The following is a 23,694-nucleotide window of genomic DNA, read 5'->3' as shown; positions in this document are numbered from 1 at the left end:
AATGTACTGCAAAAAACATCACTAGGTATAACTTAAGAATTGAAAACCATCTTTCCCAAACATGTTTTCGACTTGATGTGTGATATAAACATGGGGAAAAAAGGAAGAAAAATTTTAAAGCGCCATCCTACTTTGCCAGATGGATGGTTACTTTCCCAGATCTAAGGCAATTTTAATAGATGGGTTCTCTTGTTCCCTACCTACAATGAGGTAAACTGTTCCACATCAGATCAGATTCAAAATACCTGTTCATCTTCTAATCAGATGGTAATGGCCATACCCAGGGCTTCCTCGACCTTGATGGTTTTCTCCAAATTTAAAAAGTTGGGAGTAGTGTCATCCATCTTGTCACTGAGACACTTCTGTCTTTAAAATTTCACAAATAGCTCGGGAGAGTATCATGCACCTACCCCATCCACCTCAGCCATGATACTGTATTAAATCACTGAATATGAAACACAGAAACACAAACAATAGTTTTGGGTTTCTTTAAAAATGACATTTGTATTAAAAGTCTTAAAATGAAGAGACAATGATTAAACGCATGAAATTAAAAATTACAATTAGTTAGAATTGGTACATCGCAACAGTAAAATTTTGCTCTTTGCTTCTGGAGGAACACCCTACAACAGGTAATTTAAAAATTTAAAAATAATATAAAAGGGGAGCTAAATACCTGAAAACTTAAGCAAAATGAAGCAAAAAAAAAAAAAAAAAAGGAAACAAATTCATTGCAAGAGATGGAAATTACATTTTAAAGGCTGAAAATAATAAAGAAATTCACTAAACAACAGGCCCTATTGTCCTGGCTCCTTCTGAAAGATTATTGAAAGGAAACTGGGAAGTGGTTTGGGGAATAGCAGATTCTGGGATATGGTGGGAAGTTCACAGGTTGGCACCGGCTGGAACAGCTGAGTTTTGAAGGCACTCTGCAGACACAGGGGTGCTGGGGGCCCTGAATCACATTTACAAAGTCTTTGTACTGTATTTTAAAAAGCTAGTCATTAAAATCGGTTACTGCCAACCAAAAAACAAAAACAAAAGGCTAAACTTAAAACACACACACACCACACACACACACACACACACCATAGTACACACGAAAATGTGCAGATCTGTAACATTTTTTTCACAGCTGATTAAAAAAAAAAAAAAAAACTACCGTTCTCCCCCAGACTCCCCTTTGATACAGTAGGTAAACAAAATAGATTTTTTTTTTCCACAAATATCAGCAGACACTTTCTGGCACCCCACACTGTATTGGCATCAGTGTTAACAGTCCCAGTTCAGATGTGCAATACTTCAGATTGGATACACTGTAACAAGAATCCAACTTTGCATAGACATCCTCAGAATCGCAATCAGTCATGGGGTTGCCCTTCCAAGCTGGCAGAAAAGGAACCCAATCTTAACTTCCAGCTACTCCTGGAAAACAAGGAAAAAAACAAAAGTTTCTTCTTCTCCTCCTGCTCCTTCATATGGTTCTCCCGGACTTCCTTCCATGTATTTAAAACTTGGAACTAGAAAAACGGTTGTTGACCAAAAAAAAAAAGAAAAACCATTTCCACCTTCTCCCCCTCCTTTTCCTCCACCCCTCCCCCCTCCCATTTTTTTTCCAGGCTGAAACTTTTGCTTGGTGGGTGTCAAGCTGCCGATACTGCGCCCTAACGGCTACTTAAACGGGGAAATATGCATCAACCAAAATCAGGGAGAAACGTACATGCTGCAAAGAACCACATTTCCACCAGAGTATCAGATGGGCAGGACGGGACACCCCCTCGGGTACAGGGTGGAGGCAGGGGACGCCGGCCGCGGAGGCCAGCCGGGCTCCCAAGACACCCTGGCCAATGCAAAGTGGTCTCCAATCTCAAAGCAAGAAAGAAATCACATTTAGAGAGTCGGATGCGTTTGGCTTTTGTGCGCAGAGCGCGGCCGGCGCGCGGCGGCCGCCTCAGAGGATCACGCAGGCCGAGCAGCAGCCCTCATCGCCGTTGGGCTGCGCCGCGTAGTTCATCTGCCGCACGATCTCGGCAAACAGCTCGTCTACCGAGGCTTTGTTTTTGGCCGACGTCTCCATGAAGGGGCAGCTCCACTCCTCAGCCAGGGCCTTGCCCTCGCCGTACGAGACCTCGCGCTCGCCCTCCAGGTCCACCTTGTTGCCCACCAGGATCATGGGCACGCGCTCGTACCGCTTCACGCGGATGATCTGGTCCCGCATGGGCTTGATGTCCTGGAAGCTCTGCTGGTTGACGAGGCTGTAGACCAGGATGAAGCCCTGACCGTTCTTGATATACAGGTCCCGCATGGACGCGAACTGCTCGGTGCCCGCAGTATCCAGGATCTCCAGCACCGACGGCGACGAGTCCACCTCAATCTCCTTGCGGTAGAAGTCTTCGATGGTCGGGTCGTACTTCTCGATGAAGGAGCCCGTCACGAACTGCACGGTGAGCGCGGACTTGCCCACGCCGCCCGAGCCCAGCACCACCACTTTGTACTCTCTCATGGCTCCGTCAGCGCTCTCGCCGCGCCTGCCGCGGCCCCGTCGGGGCTGCGCGCCGGGGAAGGCTGGGCTTGGCGGCTGGACTTCTCTTCCCCTTCCTCAGCTCCTCAGGAAAAACCCAGGAGAGAGTAGCCCAGAGAACGCAGGGCGGAAACCACCGAGCGGGGGCCGGGCGCCGGGCCGGCCCGCGGCGGCGGCGTGTCCCTGGGGCGCGGGTCGGGGCCCCGCAGCAGTCCGCGGCGGCAGCAGCAGCAGCCCGGGCGGCGAACCGGGAGGACAATGCCCGCAGCCTGCGCGAGGCGATGGCTGGAGCTCCTAGCTGCGGCAGCCCGGGAGGGCGGGGAGGCGGTGGCGGCGGGCTGCGGAGGTGGCTGCTAATTGCGCGTCGGGACGGGACGCGCGTGGCATGAGTCCCCGCGGAACGTGCGCCCACCGCCGCGGCCCATCGCGCTCTCTCCCGCAGCCTCTACTGGGCGAGGGCTTCCTACTCGCCGCGCGCAGCCCGGCCCTCCCCTCCCCGGCGAGCATGCCCAGTGCGTTCCGGCCGCGCCTTACCCAAGCGGCCGCTCCTGGTTTTCCGCGGGGCCGGGAGGGGGCGGGGATGTAGGCGGGGCTCCGGATTTGAGTCCAGTTTGGGGAGTGGCGCGAGTTAGGAACTGGCTGGTAGATGGGGTGTGTGTGCGTACACTGGAGCGAGGAAAGCGGTGTAGGGAGTATGCAGGCCGCTTTCTTTTACAGCTGTGGGAGTGGTGGACAAGGGCGGCGGCTCTGCGAGAAGCATGTGGGTGCGGCGGGCCGCCTCAGGATAGAGTAGGCTGTGGTCTTGCCAACTCCCGTTATCAAAGGCCCAAGGACGCCATTCACCCAGCCCCGGGCGGGCGTGTGTCTGGGGCCGGAAACCCGAAGTCATGTGGGTGCCGTGGAATGCACGAGCAGCCGGCGGAGCATCCCGGCCCCATAGATTTTTCTACACCGTTCGCCACAGAAACGCTACTCTGTGCACTGCAGCCTTGCACAAAGAAAACAGGAGGTACTCCAAGCCTGAGATACTGTCCCGACTAGGAAAGGGGTAGCCTCTGGTACCTGCAGCTCTCTCGGGGCAGGGTCCAGCGGGTCGTACCCACCTCCCCGCTCGGGTGCGGTCAAAACCCGGAGACTAGATTACATCCCAATCCAGAAGTCTCCGGGCGCCCGCAGTTAGTTCAGGGCATGCTCAGTCGCAGAGCAGGTTTTTGGGCTTGGAAGTAGGAAGCTTTTGCACCACACACCCACACTCTAGCTCAAATTACCTCTCCCAGACTCCGCACTCATTGGTCTCGGGACGCGAGTCTCACACCCCTAAGTGTTGTTGATTGGCTGCCGACAAGGCTTTATCAGTTTGGTGCGCTTCATTGGCTAAAAAGTAGCCTCCGCTCGCGATTGGTTATTTATAGAGATTGAGAGGAGAGGCGGAGGCACAGCTGTTCTTTCTCCGCTGCTTCCCCACCCCCTGCCTCCCACTTCCCCAACCCAGGCGTTTTGAAGTAAAAGTGAAAAAATAAGAGGCATTTAGGCTGAGAGCTCAGAACTAAATATAGTTCTTTGTTGGTGTTTTCGAGAGAGTCTGACTCCTCGGTTTCCAGTCACGACTGCCCCTCAAAGGGAGCACAAAGGGCTAATTACAGGTTTTGGTCCGCAAGAAACCTCAGAGTTGCCAAGTTTTTTTGCAGGGAGTGGGAGGGGGGCGAGGAGCCGAAATGGGCCACTTGGAATTCGTTTCACCCGGAGGGGTAGGGGAGTGTCCAAGCTTGCCTCAGAGGAAGCGTCTTCGCTGGCTGGCGGACAATCGCTAGACTTAGCTGGGCTGGCGCTCCCGGGAGGTGCGAGGGAGATGCCCCGACTTGTTCCGACTCCCTTGCTCCTCTCTGAGGAGGGATGTCAAGACCTGTCTGCAGGCTGAGCGCGGCGGCGCGCGCCACGGGTGCGGGGTGGGGAGGGAGGCGGTGGAGCTGCGTCAGCGCTGGCTCCCAGTCCTGATGTCACTGCTCCCTGGTTTCACCGTCAGCATTGGAGGGTAAACCTGGGCATGGCTAACACTTGGTTTCAGTTCCTAATGCCGCCGTGACTCACACTGCGTTTGCTAGTTAACCTCCAAACCCCTGGCCGAAGCTTCTTCAGCGCGTCTGCAGCGTGAAGTCCTTGGGCACCGAACCGGGCGGGACGTGGGCTGCCCCTGATTCCTTGGGTGGAGTGGGTGGTGCCCACACCCGCGCCTCACCCCATCGTTTAGTGGAGAGAGGAGACTTTCACCTTGACTGTCAGAGTGCTTGGATGTAATGAAGCTTATATAATTCTCCAGAAAAACCTCTCAGAGGCAAACTCGCGTAAGCTGGAGAGAACCCTGCCAACATTCACCCAATATGTAATGTCTGCGAAGCGTTTTACATGTACTGTCACTCCTCATAATAATAATTATTTACCCATTTTAAAGATGAGGAAACTGAGGCTATGAGATGATCAGTAATTTGTCTGCGATGCCACAACTAGAAAGTGGTCAACCTAAGATTCCAACCAAGGGATTTGCCTGCAGAGCCTAGTCTCATAAGCACTAGACCATACTTACCTGTCACATGAATGTTCCGGTATGTTATTCTTTCTTGGGTGAATTTAGAGGCAGTGTGTTCAGACTGGCTCTTAAACCCAAGCAAGAGGGACCTCCGCCCACAGCCACCCTCTGGCTTTTCTCTGACAGGGCCCCTCTTCCGGTCAGGTAGATGGCCCAGCTGGAGCCTGACCCTCTTCTAGACTGTATACGCTCCATATAGTCGGAACTCTGGACTGCTCTGCCCAAATGGTGCCAAGTCCACTTTCAGGATCTGGTCGGGACTCTGAACTCACTCCTGTGTCCAAAATAGCTCTTCTTTGGGGGTGTGGACAGTACCTGGACCTGTGGGCTAAGGTGTACACTCCCGGTGCTTTGGGCCCCTCGCAGTGCAGGAAGAGGGATCATTTGCGATCAGCTTTATCCTCCATGACACCTTTCAGCCTGGCCCTTAGAGAAGTCCAGGAATTCATAATTCACAACCGGCCATCCAGCTCCGTGTAGGAGGTATTTGTCAAGGTGGGAGGACAGATCATATTTTGTTTAACAGTTTGTTATCTTGATTTATGACTTAAATACTTAGGTTAATGCTATGTAGGCCGGGCGCGGTGGCTCAAGCCTGTAATCCCAGCACTTTGGGAGGCCGAGACGGGTGGATCACGAGGTCAGGAGATAGAGACCATCCTGGCTAACACGGTGAAACCCCGTCTCTACTAAAAAATACAAAAAACTAGCCGGGTGAGGTGGCGGGCGCCTGTAGTCCCAGCTACTCGGGAGGCTGAGGCAGGAGAATGGCGGGAACCCGGGAGGCGGAGCTTGCAGTGAGCTGAGATCCGGCCACAGCACTCCAGCCTGGGCGACAGAGCGAGACTCCGTCTCAAAAAAAAAAAAAAAAAAAAAAAAAATGCTATGTTCTGGGCCTGAAGTCTAATCTTAAGTATTGGATATCAGTTGAGGCCTTAGGCGAGTCACTTAAGTTCTCCTAACCTTAGCTTCCCTTTCTATAAAACGGTGATAATATAATTTGCCCTACCCACCTAGCTACACAAGGAACCTTGGAGAGAATCTGGTCACCAAATCATTTTACAGCAAAGAGCAGAGCAGAATTAGGACCCTGCTGTCTTAGCTGCCCTTACCATGTGCCAGGCTGTCCAGAGGCATAATAATTAACAGATAATAGATGGAAACATGTTTCTAAAGCTGCAGCACCCCATACGTGCATCAAATTACTGCTCAGACCCAGAGAGCCTGACAGTCCCTTGAGAAAAGACCATTCCTAAGAATCTAGGTAGCCATGTGGATGGGTATTACTGAACCTTTATGGCCTCCTCAGTACCAGAAAGATGCCACAATCTGAATACTTTTTATTAGGAATTCTTCAATAGCAATTTTTATTACATTCAGATGGTCTTCCACAGAAAGACTTATATTGGAGCTCTGGGATTTCAAATGAAGCAATGAAAAGTGTATAATTTTTTTTTTTTTTTTTTTTTTTTTTTGACAGTGTCTTGCTCTGTCACCCAGGCTGGAGTGCAGTGACATGATCTCAGCTCACTGCAACCTCTGCCTCCCAGGTTCAAGTGATTCTCCAGCCTCAGCCTCCTGAGTAACTGGGATTACAAGTGCCTGCCACCACACCTAGCTAATTTTTGTATTTTTGGTAGAGACAGGGTTTCATCATGTTGGCTAGGCTGGTCTCGAACTCCTGATCTCAGGTGATCCACTCACCTCGGCCTCCCAAAGTACTGGGATTACAGGCGTGAGCCACTGCCCCCAGCCCAGTGTACAAATTTTTAAGGTTGATCATTTCTTCATGTAAAATTTGTTAGGAATATTTTTACCCCCACTGACAGCATGAAACATTATCTATCTTGTACCATAATTATTACATTTACATAGCTAAGTCTTGTCACCTTAAGCACCACATGAAATACTCAAGGGCAAGGTCCATGTCTAGTTTATCTTTAGAGCCACCTTTGTCCCTTGTAAGTACTGTAGAAAGCCCTCAAATATTTATTAAATGTGTGAATGGTATTTTATCCGTTTCCAAACTATTTGTGTTAGAAGATCATATCAATCCTTGATAAGACATAACATGTTTTTGATCCACAGAAAAATGTATACTAATGTTTCAGCCTCTCTCCCTGAGTCACAAAGATGCTGGAGTGATCAAAGTCTTCATTTATTGGGGTGAAAACACTAAATCAGTGCTATCTTGAGGAAAGACACCAAAGCATCCAATAGATAAATCTTTTGTCTGAAGAAGACAACATTTTCAGATCACGTGGAAAGGCATTTCTGAAAAACAATCTAACGTAAAAGCTATCAGGAAGAGACAGCTTAACCTTGATACTTTGCATAAACAGGGGTCCCATTCCTAACCTTTGCTCACACAGGGACCTGCTTCCAAGATACACAGGTTGGGCCTTGAAAGAATTAGATTTCTTAGAACACGAATCTTTTAATTCCTCAAGAAAATAAGTACCTGCTTGTTCTTTTCATTTGTACAAGATAAGTGGAGGTTTATTTCATGATGTTCATAGTTTTAGTGTCACCTATAGGTAAACAAAAATTCTAAACAAATTCTGATTTTGAAAGCACCAAAGGTAAGTTGATAGTAACCATATATCATTATTTGAAAGTGGAAGTAGGCCGGGCACGATGGCTGACACCTGTAATCCCAGCACTTTGGGAGCCTGAGGCAGGCAGATCATGAGGTCAGGAGTTTGAGTCCAGCCTGGCCAACATGGTGAAACCCCTAAAATTAAAAAATAAAAAAATTAGCTGTGTGACAGTGGTGCACACCTGTGGTCCCAGCTACTTGGGAGGCTGAGGCAGGAGAACTGCTTGAACCCAGGAGGCAGAGGTTGCAGTGAGCCAAGACCATGCTATTGCACTCCAGCCTGTGTACAGAGCAAGGCTCTGACTCAAAAAATAAAAATACAAAAAAGAAGAAGACAATAACAAGTAATACTGCAGTATTCAGGCTATTTAAATAATTTTGTGATTATTATATTCAGTTCTGTCATAGAATTTTGTAAATCTTTTGAAGTTTTCTCTAAATCTATTTTAAAACACATGTAAAATGGAAATTACTGCTCTATTATTCAACTATTATAATATGAACATATTACCACAAACTATAAAAATAAAATTCTTAGGCCGGGCACGGTGGCTCAAGCCTGTAATCCCAGCACTTTGGGAGGCCGAGACGGGCGGATCACGAGGTCAGGAGATCGAGACCATCCTGGCTAACACAGTGAAACCCCGTCTCTACTAAAAATACAAAAACTTAGCCGGGCGAGGTGGCAGGCGCCTGTAGTCCCAGCTACTCGGGAGGCTGAGGCAGGAGAATGGCGTGAACCCGGGAGGCGGAGCTTGCAGTGAGCTGAGATCCGGCCACTGCACTCCAGCCTGGGTGACAGAGCGAGACCCCGTCTCAAAAATAAAATAAAATAAAATAAAATTATTTCTGTCAAGGAATTTAAATTTTAAAAATATCTATTGCCTCGTAAACTATAATGTGGAATTAACAAGACATGATCCTGTAAAACTGAACAAATATTTCTGTATTTCACATAAGCTAAATATCCTAAATAATCAGTTCAGACATTTTTGTGTAAAGGGCCAGATAGTAAATACTGCAGATTTTGCAGGTCATACCATCTCTGTTGGACCTACACATTTGTGTTGCACCTTATAGCATGAGAACAGCCATAGAAAATATGTAAATAGATGTGTTCCAGTAATACTTTATGAAAATAGGTGGTGGACTGCATTTGGCCCATGGATCCCTAGTTTGCCAATTTCTAAACCGTGTATTGAGGGGAAAAAAATCTTTATTTGTTTCTGGAGTTTCTTTTAGTCAAAATAAACTACTAATCTGTCATTAGATAGAATCATAACTCTTGGCCATAAGTTATAGTAAAATGGCCACTCACATAGTGAGTATATTTCAACCAATATGACTGTAATTCTGTATGGTTGCTATTTTTACATAAATCATGTAAAATTTCTTCTCAACAGTTAAGTTTCACTTTGTCACCGAGACTGCAGTGCAGTGGCACAATCTCCGCTCATTGCAGCCTCTGCCTCCCAGATTCAAGTGATTCTCCTGCCTCAGCCTCCCCAGTAGCTGGGACTACAGGTGTGTGCCACCACACCCAGCTAATTTTTGTATTTTTAGTAGAGACAGGGTCTCATTGTGTTGGCCAAAGTAGTCTCAAATTCCTGGCCTCAAGTGATCCACCTGCCTCGACCTTCCAAAGTGCTGAGATTACGGGTATGAGCCACTGTGCCTGGCAGATATCTGCCATTTTTTATTGTACTTCTAACATCTTTTTTCTTATCGACGTGTAATTGTTGATTATGGATTATGGTTATATATAGGGGAAAACTAGTCCCATGTCAATCATATGCCTCACAAATAACTTTATAAGTTTGTTATTAGACTTTTGTTTATGCTTTTTTATTTAGTTTCTTTTTAATTTCTATTTTAAATATATTAATCTCTTCCTTTATGAGTTTCCTTTGTGAATTTCTTGCTACAAATTGGAAGACTCCTCACATTCCAAGATATTTTATACAATTAACGTTTTCTTCTAGTGTTGTTAGGGTTTTATTTTTTAATGGTTAAATTTTGGTTTGTTTTTCCACTGAAAGGAGAGCATCAGTAAAGATGGCAAGATTGAAATCCAAGCAATAGGATGTCCACTGAATAGAAATTTCTGAGGAAAGTGCAAGGGCGGGTGTGAGAACTCTGGTGGCAAGAATGAGGAAGTATCCCCCTTCTCAAACAGGAAAGAAGAGCCAAGAGACCTGAAAAGGAACTGGAGCCAAGAAGGTGAAAAGGTGAGAATTCACACTGCAAATAACCTTCTCTCTGTAAATAAAAATGGTAAGGCACCTGCTGAAAGATGGGAGACCATGTGTGAGTTTGGAAATCTGAGTAATAATGAAGCTGTTTCTAACAGTGACTGCAGTGCAGCACAAAGTTGTCAGGCTGCTAAATTTGGGTTACAGAAATTTGTGAAGATGCCAATTCAGGTTTTTTTGTTTTTATTAAGAAGGATACTAGCAATTCTTAAATCCGTCAGATCAGATTATCTTAAAATTTCTGAAGGCTTTTTTTCAACACAAACAAATAAGTGTTTATAAAATGAACTATATATTTCCCATATGTTCATACCCTTAGTGAAAATATGCACAACAACTTATGACTTATGTAATTAAAAATTCAATTACTAATGGGAAATTGGATGAACTCAGTAAAACTGTCTTACCTATGTCTCTTGAGTTTCTCTTTCTATTACATGCTAAATTACAATAAAACCTTGACTACCTAAACTCTCAGATATTCAGTTCTTTCTTTTTTTTTTTTTTTTTTTTTGAGTAGTTGAGTATTTGTTTAGAAAACGTTGCTATTGTCTGAGGTGTTCTGTCACAATAAGCAAAATATTTAGGCCGGGTGCGGTGGCTCACGCCTCTAATCCCAACACTTTGGGAGGCCGAGGTGGGTGGATCACCTGAGGTCAGGAGTTTGAGACCAGCCTAGCCAACCTGGTAAAACCCCATCTCTACTAAAAATACAAAAATTAGCCAGACATGGTGGTTGGCGCCTGTAATCCCAGATACTTGGGAGGCTGAGGCAGGAGAATTACTTGAACCCGGGAGGCGGATGTTGCAGTGAGCTGAGATCGTGCTATTTCACTCCAGCCTGGGCGACGAGAGCGAGACTGTCTCAAAGAGAAAAAAAAAAAGAAAGAAAAATATTCATGTTCTCTTCATTAGATAACTAGTATTTATTTACTGTAATAAATTTGGAAAGTATAGAAAAGCAAAAAATAAATAAATAAACATAACAAATTACCCAAAAACAGAAAATTAACATTCTGTTTAACAGTCTTCTTGTCTTTTTATCATAGAATTATTTTATATATTCCATATGTCTAGTTTTCTTGTGCCTGTTTTAACTTGCAACTCAATTTAGGCCTCAGGTATTCTATAAACTACTAGTCAGGAAATAAGTCAAGAGCGATATCTTAACATTTTTTCTCTCTTATTTAATAGTTTGGGGTAATATAATATTTATATTTTTTATGCTAAAGTTGTTGCAATGCTACTGAGGTCAAAAGTTGCCCAGGCAGTTGCTTTCTTGACAAAGCCCCTTAGGGCAGCCTGGTTGGAGTTGTTTGCCTGTTTATCCTGCAGGTGGGATAAAGCATGTTCAGGTTCATGAACTCTGGGGCAGCAGAATATGGTTGCCCATCTGCACAATTAACCAGTGAATCGAGGGCATCAGCTGCATTCTCCCAAATGGTTTTGTCACTCTCCAGAAATTATCTTCCTCTTTGTTGCAAACAGTGCCCTTTGATGTGTCAGCACCATTCAAAGCACCAGCAGTGACTTCTGCATCACTAACACATTTCTGCTTTCTTTGTCAGTTTGCACCCAGGCTTCTATCTCTTTTGCTCAAAATTTTTCCTGAGGCGTAAAAGAAATCTGCCCCTTACTCTTTCCAAAGTATGCCTTAGCATACTTTCCAAAGTATGTCTTAGCATACTTTCCAAAGTATGTCCCAATAAGCATTCGGAAATGACTTATTCTCTCAAGGCTACAAAATCTTTACCAGAAAATTTTTTTAAAAGGTACTTTTGCTGACATGATTTCAGGCCATTTTCTCTACATTGTTCATGGTTGATTTGACTAGAATACCAGGCATAAGCAATATTTAAAACTGTACATTCATTATAATAATGGGGTGAGAACTCCTAAATATTACATGCCTGATAAACCTACTTCCTCATTAAACTTCATATGCAGTACAATTTTCTATCTGGAATAAAACTGGTTTTTTTTGGGGGGGGGGTTGTTTTTTTGTTTTTTGTTTTTTGTTTTTTGAGACGGAGTCTCACTCTGTCGCCCAGGCTGGAGTGCAGTGGCATGATCTCGGCTCACTGCAAGCTTCACCTCCTGGCTTCACACCATTCTCCTGCCTCTGCCTCCCGAGTAGCTGGGCCTACAGGTGCCCACCACCACGCCTAGCTAATTCTTTGTATTTTTAGTAGAGACGGAGTTTCACTGTGTTAGCCAGGATAATCTTGATCTCCTGACCTCGTGATCTGCCCACCTCGGCTTCCCAAAGTGCTGGGATTACAGGCATGAGCAAAACTTTTTTTTATAGGCTAACCCAGGGAGTTAATATTTGGTGGCTAGGAGATAGAAATAATGTTCACTGATACCACAATATTTCCTCTGGGTGAGCTGAATAATTGTGTGAAAACAGGATATATTGTTATCCTCAGATAAGCCTCTGGTTCTGAAAAGATCCTTCATCAAATGTAAATAAAAATGGTTCGAGGAGGTTGGATAAGACAAGAGAAAACATCTTTGACTTTCCAAGCATTATTTATACTTTGTGTACTACACTACACTCTAGCACACTCTAAGAGCATACAATTTCCTAAATATTAAACTGCCAGCATATTCTGATTCTGTTTAATTCAAATAAACTTTTTTTTTTTTTTTTTTAAGATGGAGTCTTGTCATGTTGCCCATGCTAGTCTCAAACTCCTGGCTTTAGGCAATCCTTCTGCTTTGGCCTCCCAAAGTGCTGGGATTACAGGCATGAGCTACCATGCCTAGCCCAAATAAAATTTTATTGAATGTATAAAGCTATAAATTACATTAGACTGGCTGGGTGTGGTGGCTCACGCCTGTAATCCCAAGGCTTTGGGAGTCCAAGGTGGGTGGATCATTTGAGGTCAGGAGTTCAAGACCAGGTCAGGAGTTTGAGACCAGCCTGGCCAACATGGTGAAACCCTGTCTCTACCAAAAATACAAAAAAAATGAGTGGGGCATGATAGCATGCGCCACCAGCTACTTAAGAGCTACTTAGGAAACTGAGGCATGAGAACCACTTGAACCCAGGAGGCAGAGGTTGCAGTGAGCCAAGATCACACCATTGTACTCCAGCATGGGTGACAGAGTGAGACCCTGCCTCAAAAAAAACAAAAAACAAAAATTACATTAGACCAACTTTATATGACTTTCATGTATCAAGTTTGAGCCTAAGTTTATTTCATTCTAGGATGCAGGCAAGTCAGGGAAGGAAGGTCTAGGACAAGTAAATCAAGCCAGAAAATAGACCATTCTGTAAAAGTTCAAGTTACCACTGGAGAGGTGTGAGAAGAGATGGTTGAGGCTCATAAATGTGATTCAAGGACAACGGAAATCATAAAAGAGAAAGGGAGATGTCTGTCTAAAGTAGAGTTTACATCTTAGATTATCCTTTGGAATTTCCCCAATAAGTCCACATGGGGGAAAGAGACTGTAATAGAATAGCAAGACATTTTAACCATTGAAATTGCAAGATACCAGCAGCGTTGGGGCCCATAACTTCTGCAACATTCCATGCCATGGTCTACAGCTTTGATGGCTACAGCAGTCACAGGGGGTCTGTGATAGACCTCTAGGGCAGCAAGCAGTCACACTGGGCATTGGCGGCTGCAGCAAAGACCTCAGTATAATGAGTAAAGAAAAGCAATGGTCCAATACATAGAACAGCCAGGGAGGCTGGTCAGGGAAAGGGCAAGAGAGACCACCGTAATGGTGCTATTCGTGAGGAATTAAGGAGGCCTGGACTTCCTGCGCTGTTAGAGACTAAGGCAAAATAATAAAAATAAGATACATCATTGTTGTTTTCTTACCCTTCAGCTATAATAATGCAGGAAATTAGATGATATGGGAAATTGTTTAGAAAGAAGTTTTCTACAAGCCACAAAAGTTTTCTAACACCCCTCTCCCACTTCATCCTTACAGAATGTGCTGGGTTTATTTTTAATGTCTTCTAAAGTTACCTCACACTGAAGGAATTAGAAATACTTATGGCTACACTTATCAGGAAACCCAATTGATATAGTTTGGCTGTGTCCCCACCCAAGTCTCATCTTGAATTGTAGCTCCCATAATTCCCACAGGTTGTGGGAGGGATCCCATGGGAGATCATTGAATCATGCGGGCAGTTTCCCCCATACTGTTCTTGTGGTCGTGAATACGTCTCATGAGAGCTGATGGTTTTATGAGGGATTTCCCCTTTTGCTTGGCTCTCATTCTCTCTTGTTTGCCACCATGTAAGACATGCCTTTTGCCTTCTGCAATGATTATGACACCTCCCCAGCCATGTGGAACTGTGAGTCCATTAAACCTCTTTTTCTTTATAAATTACCCAGTCTCATGTGTGTCTTTATCAGCAGCATGAAAACAGACTAATACACCAACTAAGGGTGGTGGGACTAAACAAATAAATATTTATTTATCACATGACAAGATGTCTGAAAGAGGACTTCTGGACTAATTGGCCTTGGTCCAATTGCTCAGTGAAGAGAATTGCTGTCCCAGAAGCATAGTCTGTTTTTGTGGCAGGAAAAAGATGGCCTGGGAAGGTGGAATGAAGAATACATAAGCACAAACTTCAGGAGACTTTCACTTACATTTCCTTGACTGGTACTGCATTGAATGCCCTTCTATCTGTAAGGGAGGGTACAAAAATTAATATTTAATGTTTCCACCTTCAATAGTGGAGGGAGACAAAGGAGAAATAAATGGAGAATGGTGTTGGGTAAGCCAGCCTATAGTGTCTACCCTAAATACAAAACCACTCTTCAGAAACTCAGTGTTTTTCTCTCTATTGAATTTGCACATCATTTCTTCATGCCCATGCAATAAATATTGGGCAAGAGGTACAATCATTTATCTTTTCATTAAAAAATACATTTAGAAGGATTTATTTGTTTTCCAGTTTGGTTGTATAGTTTTTACCAACTCAACTTTTAGAAAATATTTCATGCTTTTCGAAACAGGGCCTCTATCTGTCACCCAGGCTAGAGTGCAGTGGCATGATCACGACTCACTGCAGCCTCAACCTCCCAGGCCCAAATGATCCTCCCACCTTAGCCTCCTCGGCAGCTGAGACTACAGGCATGCATCACCATGCCCACTAATTTTATTTTATTTTTTTTGAGACAGAGTCTCACTCTGTCGCCCAGGCTGGAGTGCAGTGGTGCAATCTCGGCTCACTGCAACCTCTGCCTCCCGGATTCACGCCATTCTCCTGCCTCAGCCTCCCGAGTAGCTGGGACTACAGGCACCCACCACCACGGCCGGCTAATTTTTTGTATTTTTAGTAGAGATGGAGTTTCACTGTGTTAGCCAGGATGGTCTCGGTCTCCTGACCTCGTGATCCACCTGCCTCGGCCTCCCAAAATGCTGGGATTACAAGCGTGAGTCACCGCGCCTGGCAAATTTTTTTATTTGTTGTAGAGACAAGTTCTTTTCGCCTAGGCTGGTCTTACACTCCTGAACTCAAGCCATCCTCCCACTTTGGCATCCCAAAGTGCTGGGATTATAGGAGTGAGCCACCATACCCAGCTGTCAACTTTCACTTACACAGAAATCTGCCAAAAACATAACTTTTTCTTTTTTACATTTTTTGAGTCCTGACATACAATTCATAGTACAAAGAGCACTAGATTTTTAGTCTAACAGACCTACTTTTAAAATTTGCTTTCTATTTTTAGTAGAGACGGGGTTTCACCATGCTGGCCAGGCTGGTCTCGGAGCTCCTGACCTCGTGATCCACCCACCTCAGCCTCCAAAGTGCTGGAATTGCACTTAGCTGGGCGTGGTGGTGGGCGCCTGTAATCCCAGCTACTGGGGAGGCTGAGGCAGGGGAATCACTTGAACCCAGGAGGCGGAGGTTGCAGTGAGCCGAGATCACGCCACTATACTCCAGCCTGAGCGACAGAGTGAGACTCTGTCTCAAAAAATAATAATAAAAATAAAGAATTTGACTTTGTAGATGTAAAATTTTGGACAACTTAATTTCTATGGTAGCTAGTCTCCAAGATGGCGCCTACCAATTTCATCACCTGCTGGCATTCATACCCTTGAATAGCCTTTACTCGTGGTGTATAAGGTTGGTCTGTGTGATCAATGGATCATGACATAAGTGATGGTATGCCACTTTTAAGATTAGACTATAAAAGACAGTAGCTTTTGTCCTGGGCTCTGTCTCTCTTGCATTTCTCACTCTGGGGGAATCCAGCTTCCATTTCTTCCAGACATCCAGGCAACCCTGTAGAGAGGGCCGTGTGACAAAGAACTTGGACAAATATTGTTCATGTTCATTTTCACAGGTTTACTTTACTCTTTTTAAAACTCCTTTTTTGTTGTTTAAGATTAGCACAATTTAAAAAATGTCTTTGCCTTTTGCTTTTTGCTGGAACTAGTGTAGTATACATGTCATTGTACACATCTGGCTCTGTGACAATGCCTTGGCACCCTACTACAGTGAGGATGGTTTGTTATTTAAGGTCACTTGTATTTAATAATGAATGTCTGTCCCAGAATGTTGAATGGTCGGTCTGATGTGTCTTTAGTGGGCTACTAACTAAATAAAATATTGACCTATTGATGTAAATGGGCCCTGTCTTCCACCAGAAGGCCTCAGGTGATTTTAATATGTCCCACGAGGGGAATGCACCTTAATTACTGAATCACTGATATGGGGAGGATGTGGTCAAGATGATTGCCTGTCACACACTCTGCAGAGTTTTCCAGTTTTATTTTGCTTGGTCTCTAGCCCTTTGCCCCTTTCCATTGCCCCATCCATTTCCATTCACAGACTCCATGACTGCAACTGCTGCCAACTTTGCTATGCAGCCTCAGATCATCTCTACTATTTTTCTTTATACTTTTTAAAAATTACTTTCTTATTTCTTATCTTATGCTACTTCTATGCCTCAATGCTTTCATGCCAGTAAAGAAGTGTGCATATGTAAGCGTATATATACACACATATATGTGTGTAAATGCATATATACACACAGATACACAAACACATTTATGTGTGTGTATTCTATCTAATTATATATTCAATTAGAACACTCCTTTTTTCCTTGATCAACGTAGCATGCTGGGAATAATTTTCAGTTCATTGAACTGACTTCACTATCATTTGTTGCTGGATGCTCAGGGCCTACTTCTTTGCCCCAAGGCAGGGCTTTTGCATTGTTGTTGCTGTTGATTTAGATTTTTAAGTTTGTTTTGCATCTGCAGTAGTTTTAAAAGTCTGAGGGTTCTGGCATACTGATTTCTAGAGAGAAGAGATGACCTGTGCTATTATTTATGGGTCCCAGGCTCTCCCCATTGTTATTGCCAATTAGCCCCACCTCCTAACTAGTCTCTTTGCCCCCGGTCTTGCTCTCCCCCATATACCAGTCAATCCTGTGTAATTCTGGTAGATACAGCTCATTGAAAACATAACTGGGAAAATGAATGAATCATAATATGGATGACTCTTAAAGACATAATGTTGAGTGAAAAAAGCCAGACACAACAGAAGACATCCTGTGTGATTCTGTTTATAACATTCATAAAAGGCAAAATTAAACTATTTTGTTGAGACATGTAGAGAGTAAACTGTTAAGGAAATCAAAGAATAATGATTAGCACTATAAGAGGAACTTTGCATTTGGATATGTTGCAGAATGAGGGTTGGGGACAGGAAAGGCTACATAATTGGTGGGGTCCAATGCCAAATAAAAATGTAGGATCCCCTATTCAAAAATTATTATGAATTTTAAGATGGCAACAGCAGAACATTAAACCGAGCAGAAGACCCTTCTCAGTACCAGGCTCTGTGCAATTGCTTAAGTTGCAGACACCCATGAAGGCAGCCCTAATTTGAGGACTGGCTTCTGGGGTTTTGTTAATGCTTTTCTTTTCTTTTAACTTGGGAGGAAGGGAGTCATACATATTTTTGTTTCAGAAAAATACTGAAGTTGAACATTTACAATATAAGTACTTTTCTATAAGTTTATGTATTTTACAATTTTAATGTGAAAAACAAAAGCAATCAGAACTGACCAGACCACTTCCTGCTCAAAAACATATAAAATGTTTTCCCATGTATTAAAATGCTTCCCTTTGCATTTTCATTTGTTGCAGGCTCAGCTCAAATGCCAGCTCATCTATGAAACATCCTAGATTTCTTCTGTTAGAATTAACCATTTCCTTCCTCTCCTCCCTTAGCACTTTCTCTATTATAGCTTTTAATTTTCCTGCTTCAAATCAGAGTTCTTTGAAATTGTTTTTTCTGATGAACATGAAATCTTGGAGAAATATTTCAGTCTTACTTCATATTTAGGACCCTATAGGGCATTAGATAAGTGATTATTGAATTTAATTGAAGTTATTTCCAAAGATTATCATAACCCATTATAAAACCTAAAATGCTCAAAATCCTACACATTGGAAGTCCTTAAACTATTCAGTGATGCAAGGTAACAAAGGTAAAAGTTCCTATGCAAACTAAGGTATGTTTGTTCACCTGGTAAAAATTTGAAATAGACATGATATCATTCAACATTTTTCTGTGATATCTTTCCACATTTTTCTGTTTCACATCTGAGATGAATCATCTTTTTAAGACTTTTAACATCGTAAATGTAATATACTAGGAGGCACTTTTTATGTAATAGACACCCTAGATACCATTTTCACCAGGAACACATTTTAAAACACTATTATCCACTATTTTCTTTGAATTTTTTTCTGACATGTTTTAACTCTCACTAACACTTTGGGTTTTTTTTTTTTTTTGATAAACATGTGACTTGGACATTTTCTTACAGCACACAGATGGGTGTGTTCTGTGGGTATTATTTCTCAAAAGAAGAAAATGTTCCTCTTTACCAGCATCTGGGTAAGATTTGGATTTCTGTCACAGATTCAAAATATAGACAAAAGTATCATGTCTCTCCTACATAAGGTGACTCTGCAAGTAATCTTTTTCTATTTCTTTTTTTTTTCTTATGCCAAGCTTTGAAATCATAAATGATGTATGGGTTCAGAAAAGCCACTATATTATTAGTATTAGTATTTGGACATATCTATTCATCATTCATTTTTATGGATATCTCCAATCATACTGCCCAGAGAGCAAGTTTACAAGTCTGTGGTAGCATAAACGCCTTTCATATGTAAGTAAAACACTAATGAATAGACTGAAAATAATTTGTTTTAAATAGTGATGAGGTCTCACTATGTTACCCAGGCTGGTCTCAAACTCCTGAGTTCAAGAGATCTGCCTACCTTGGCCTCCCAAAGTGCTGGGATTATAGGCATGCCCCATAACTCTCAGCCTGATGAACAGACTTTTAAATGTATACAGAAATAAGAATATTTTATTCATCTGTACATGTAACTTAACTGTACAAATCCTGCCCAAATGAATTATGACATTTGGCTGGCAAGCATATGATTACGTACTCAATGGAATAGACATACAGTAAAATAATTCAAGGAATTCAAGGAAATATGTCTGCCATTTCTACAAGATAATTTATCTTAATTGACACAAAGATTTTAAATGATTCTTCTCTTACTCTGCTAAGTAATCATATGCAAGGTGGAAAAAATCAACCTTTTATTCTTTACTGGAGACAATGAAATTATAAAATTTCATTGAAGGATTATTTATGCCCTATGGCATCCCTTTCTGCAACACTTATCACCTAATGACCAGGGATCAATACCCACAAATATGGTAAGACCTATTTTTAAAGGTTTTCAGCTTAACTGTTTTATCTCTTAATAAATTTTTATATAGAACATGTGGTTTCTAGGAGCTCCAACTGCTTTCAGGTCTTTGCATTTGTTGTTTTCTCAGCCTGGGGTCCTCTCTTTTCAGCTCTTCCCATAACTGGTTTCCTCTCATACACTAAGATGTTACCTCTTCAGAGAGGCCATAGCAACCTCTATCTATGTCAACAGGATTCCCTTCTCCCTGAACCATGGAGCCAGGAGTTAATATAGAGGGCATGTCTGCAGGCCAAATCTGATCCTCTCTCTGTTTTTGTACAGCTCAGAGTTAGGAATGGTTTTAACCTTTTGTTTAAAAAGTGGTTAAAATAAATAATATTTAATGATGTGAAAATTGTAAGAAATTCAAATTTTAGTGTCAATAAATAAACTTTTATAGAACACAGCCCTGCCTATTCATGTATATTGGCTCCATGGCTGCCTTTAGGCTTCTTCAGTATAGTGGAGTAGGGGCAACAAAGATAGAACAGCCCACATACAGTCCACATGGCCCTTCCCAGGAAACATTTATCACCCCCTGCTATAGCCTATTTCACATAATATATCTTGTTTCACTGCATTTATCAAATCTGTAATTATGTTTCTTTTTTGTTTGTTTGAGACAGAGTATTACTCTGTCACCCAGGCTAGGGTGCAATGGCACAATGTTGTCACACTGCAACTTCTGGCTCCCAGTCTCAAGCAAATTCCATGCCTCAGCCTCCCAAGTAGCCAGCACTACAGACACATTGGCCACCATGCCTGGCTAATTTTTGTATTTTTAGTAGAGACGGGTTTTTGCCATGTTGACCAAGCTGGTCTTGAACTTCTAACATCAGGTGATTCACCCAAAGTGCTAGAATTACAGGCATGAGCCACCATGCCTGACCTGTAATTATATTTTTTAATTATTAATTTGATTGCTCTCCTATATTCCTAATGAGGACAGGGACATTGTCTATATCCCCAGCGTCCAGATCAGTAAATACCTGCATGTACTAAGAGGAGCTTATAAAATATTTATTGAATGACTATAAAAAAATAATTGGACAACAGCCAGTGGGATGAAGCCCCTTACCTTGTTTCTATATCCCTCTTTATAGGTGAGGCAGAATGAGGGGAACCCATTTCTTATTATAATTGATAGCAACAATTCACAAGATTATAAACTACACCCAGAAGGCATCTTCACAAAATAGGATCATCACTACTTAAGGACATTAATTTTTGTTTGAGTTCTCTAATTTTTGGATGGCTCTATCTAGCTTTCAAAACATGATGGTGCCAGGCGCATACTGAAGTTGGGTGATTCCACTGTAGTTTTACTTCTGAATCAGATGCAAGCTCCCAGGGAAGAGTGGATCTCTGCAAGTTCCATCCCCACAAAAGTTCTTTCCCCTCTACTGATGCTTTTCATTGATTATATTCTCTGCTCACTTGGAGGCCTGACTCCACGCTGTCTTTATTATTGAGAGTTCATCTGTCTCCCAGCAATGCCAGTGGTCTTGAGTTCTTACCCATTAGCAATTGAACCCTAGGAATTATCTATAGTAAACAGTACAGATATGCATCTTCTAGCCCAGATTAAGATTCAGGAGAATTCCTACATAGATCTAAGTTTCCAAAGTCCATTTTCTTTCCATTTCAAATGGAAGTAAGCTGTCACTCTTGGTAATGAGAATGTGCTCAGGCGCCCTTCAGTGCTCTACACTCAGAGTACACACTGACTTGTCCTGTTTTAAGCTGCAACGTTCCAGAGAGGAGTGACCTTGATGTCAAGGGAAATTACCATTCCAGAATTACAGCACAGCGTTTCACTATTACAGCTAAGAGTCACCGTTTTGCAAGGCAATTCCATGAAGAGAAAAATTATGTTATCATTCAAATAATGAGATAAATATAGAGTTTGCCCTGCTTTGGTGAGACATGGCTAATAGTTTGAGGTCTTTGGTCTGGAGCTGAGTTGGGGAGCAGGTCATGCTAAGAAAAAAAGAAAAGAAAAGAGAGAGAGAGAGAGAGAGAGAGAGAGAGAGAGAATCTAATAAACCTGCGTGATTTATTCATTAAAACATCTGGAATAGGCAGAGTGCAGTGGCTCATGCCTGTAATCCCAGCACTTTGGTAGGCCAAGGCAGGTGGATTACCTGAGGTCAGGAGTTCGAGACCAGCCTGACAAATATGGTGAAACCCCATCTCTGCTGAAAATATAAAAATTAGCTGGGCATGGTGGTGGGAGCCTGTAATCCCAGCTACTCGGGAGGCTGAGGCAGGAGAATTGCTTGAACCTGGGAGGTGGAGGTTGCAGTGAGCCAACATTGTACCACTGCACTCCAGCCTGGGCGACAGAGCAAGCCACTGACTCAAAAGAAAATAATAATAAATGTGTAATATTAGTGACCTACCTAGTGCTGTTATGTGACTTATTGCCCATGGTTTAATAAATGCCCTGTGGCTTCTATTGATCTTTGCTGCATGTTCCTAAAACCATATTTGTTTTATCTGTGCATAGCAGCATCTGAATACAAAGGGCATGTCTGTCTCCAATGTTCAATAGAGAAGGGAGGTTCACCAATAGTCTCTCCAAAAAGGTTATAAATTGTCATCGTGGCCGGGCGCGGTGGCTCAAGCCTGTAATCCCAGCACTTTGGGAGGCCGAGACGGGCGGATCACGAGGTCAGGAGATCGAGACCATCCTGGCTAACGCGGTGAAACCCCGTCTCTATTTAAAAAAATACAAAAAACTAGCCGGGCGCAGTGGCGGGCGCCTGTAGTCCCAGCTACTCGGGAGGCTGAGGCAGGAGAATGGCATAAACCCGGGAGGCGGAGCTTGCAGTGAGCTGAGATCGGGCCACTGCATCCCAGCCTGGGCGACAGAGCGAGACTCCCTCTCAAAAAAAAAAAAAAAAAAAATTGTCATCGTATTTAGGGCCTCTAAAGTGAATTTCATGTGCGCATATAATAGAAACCAGACCATCCCAAAAATATTCTCCACATTTCATAAAAGAAATCTGTCCAGTCATTTTTGAATGATGAGTAACTAAGAAAATATTTGATTTGTTTATATATATTACATGACCTAAGAATTTTATAGCCTAAAGCTCATAAAAAGACATGTATGTGCATTCAGGGGTAGAGTGATTCACTTCACATGTTTACACTCTAGCAGAATGTGTACGTCTTGTGAGATGTACAGTACTGAGAACTCTGGGTTTGATTTTAGGGAAGACTATGACTTTCTCTTTAGGTGCTGGATGTTTTCTCTTGGTAGACAGTGTGAATTGTTTTTTCTCTTTTTCTTTAGCCTCCAGGAAATAAATTCAAAACTCTATTTTAGTTCAAATTTTTAGTTGTTTAAAATGTGAAGGGCTGTCTATCTCTTTTTTTGAGATGGAGTCTCGCTCTGTCACCCAGGCTGGAGTCCAGTAACCGTGATCTCCGCTCACTGCAAGCTCCGCCTCCTGGGTTCACGCCATTCTCCTGCCTCAGCCTCCCAAATAGCTGGGATTACAGGCGCCCGCCACCATGCCCAGCTAATTTTTATATTTTTAGTAGATACCGGGTTTCGCCGTGTTGGCCAGGCTGGTCTCGAACTCCTGACCTCAGGTGATCCACCGGCCTCAGCCTTCCAAAGTGCTGGGATTACACGCGTGAGCCACTGTGCCCAGCCCGAGGGCTGCCTATCTATGCATTCTAACATTTCCCCTTGAGTTTCCTGGACAGTGCACAGATTACTTCACCTCACTAGGCCTCAGAGTTCTTATCAGTACAATAAAAGCATGAGGAAGCATCCATACTTTCCAAATTATTTTGGAGCAGCACTCGAAGGGCCTCCTCTAGCAGGAGAAGCTTCAGGTTGAAGGTGGGCTTCAGGGTGGACTGAGGACTGAAGGCGGACTGCTAACTCTTTCCCTTCAATTCAGAAGCAATAACAACACCATTTTAGTTAGTTTGTACCCTAAGAAAAGACCTC

At 43.2% G+C, this 23,694-nt stretch overlaps 1 protein-coding gene across 1 annotated transcript; it reads right to left on the bottom strand.

Moving 5' to 3' along the window:
• Nucleotides 1-477: 477 nt before the first annotated feature.
• RAP2B (RAP2B, member of RAS oncogene family) lies at nt 478-2,971 on the bottom strand. The gene has a single exon (XM_005546152.5). It carries the CDS (start codon nt 2,501-2,503, stop codon nt 1,952-1,954), a length of 552 nt encoding a protein of 183 aa, XP_005546209.3. The 5' UTR covers nt 2,504-2,971; the 3' UTR covers nt 478-1,951.
• Between the last annotated feature and the right edge of the window lie 20,723 nt (nt 2,972-23,694).

The sequence above is a fragment of the Macaca fascicularis genome, chromosome 2, assembly GCF_037993035.2.
Source record: "Macaca fascicularis isolate 582-1 chromosome 2, T2T-MFA8v1.1".
Lineage (NCBI taxonomy): Eukaryota > Metazoa > Chordata > Mammalia > Primates > Cercopithecidae > Macaca > Macaca fascicularis.
The sequence above is the reverse complement of the archived record's forward strand: the minus strand, read 5'-3'. Positions and strand labels throughout refer to the sequence as shown.

Excerpts from the sequence above, each read along its gene's own strand:
- RAP2B (XM_005546152.5), bottom strand. The coding sequence starts at position 2,503 with ATGAGAGAGTACAAAGTGGTGGTGCTGGGCTCGGGCGGCGTGGGCAAG.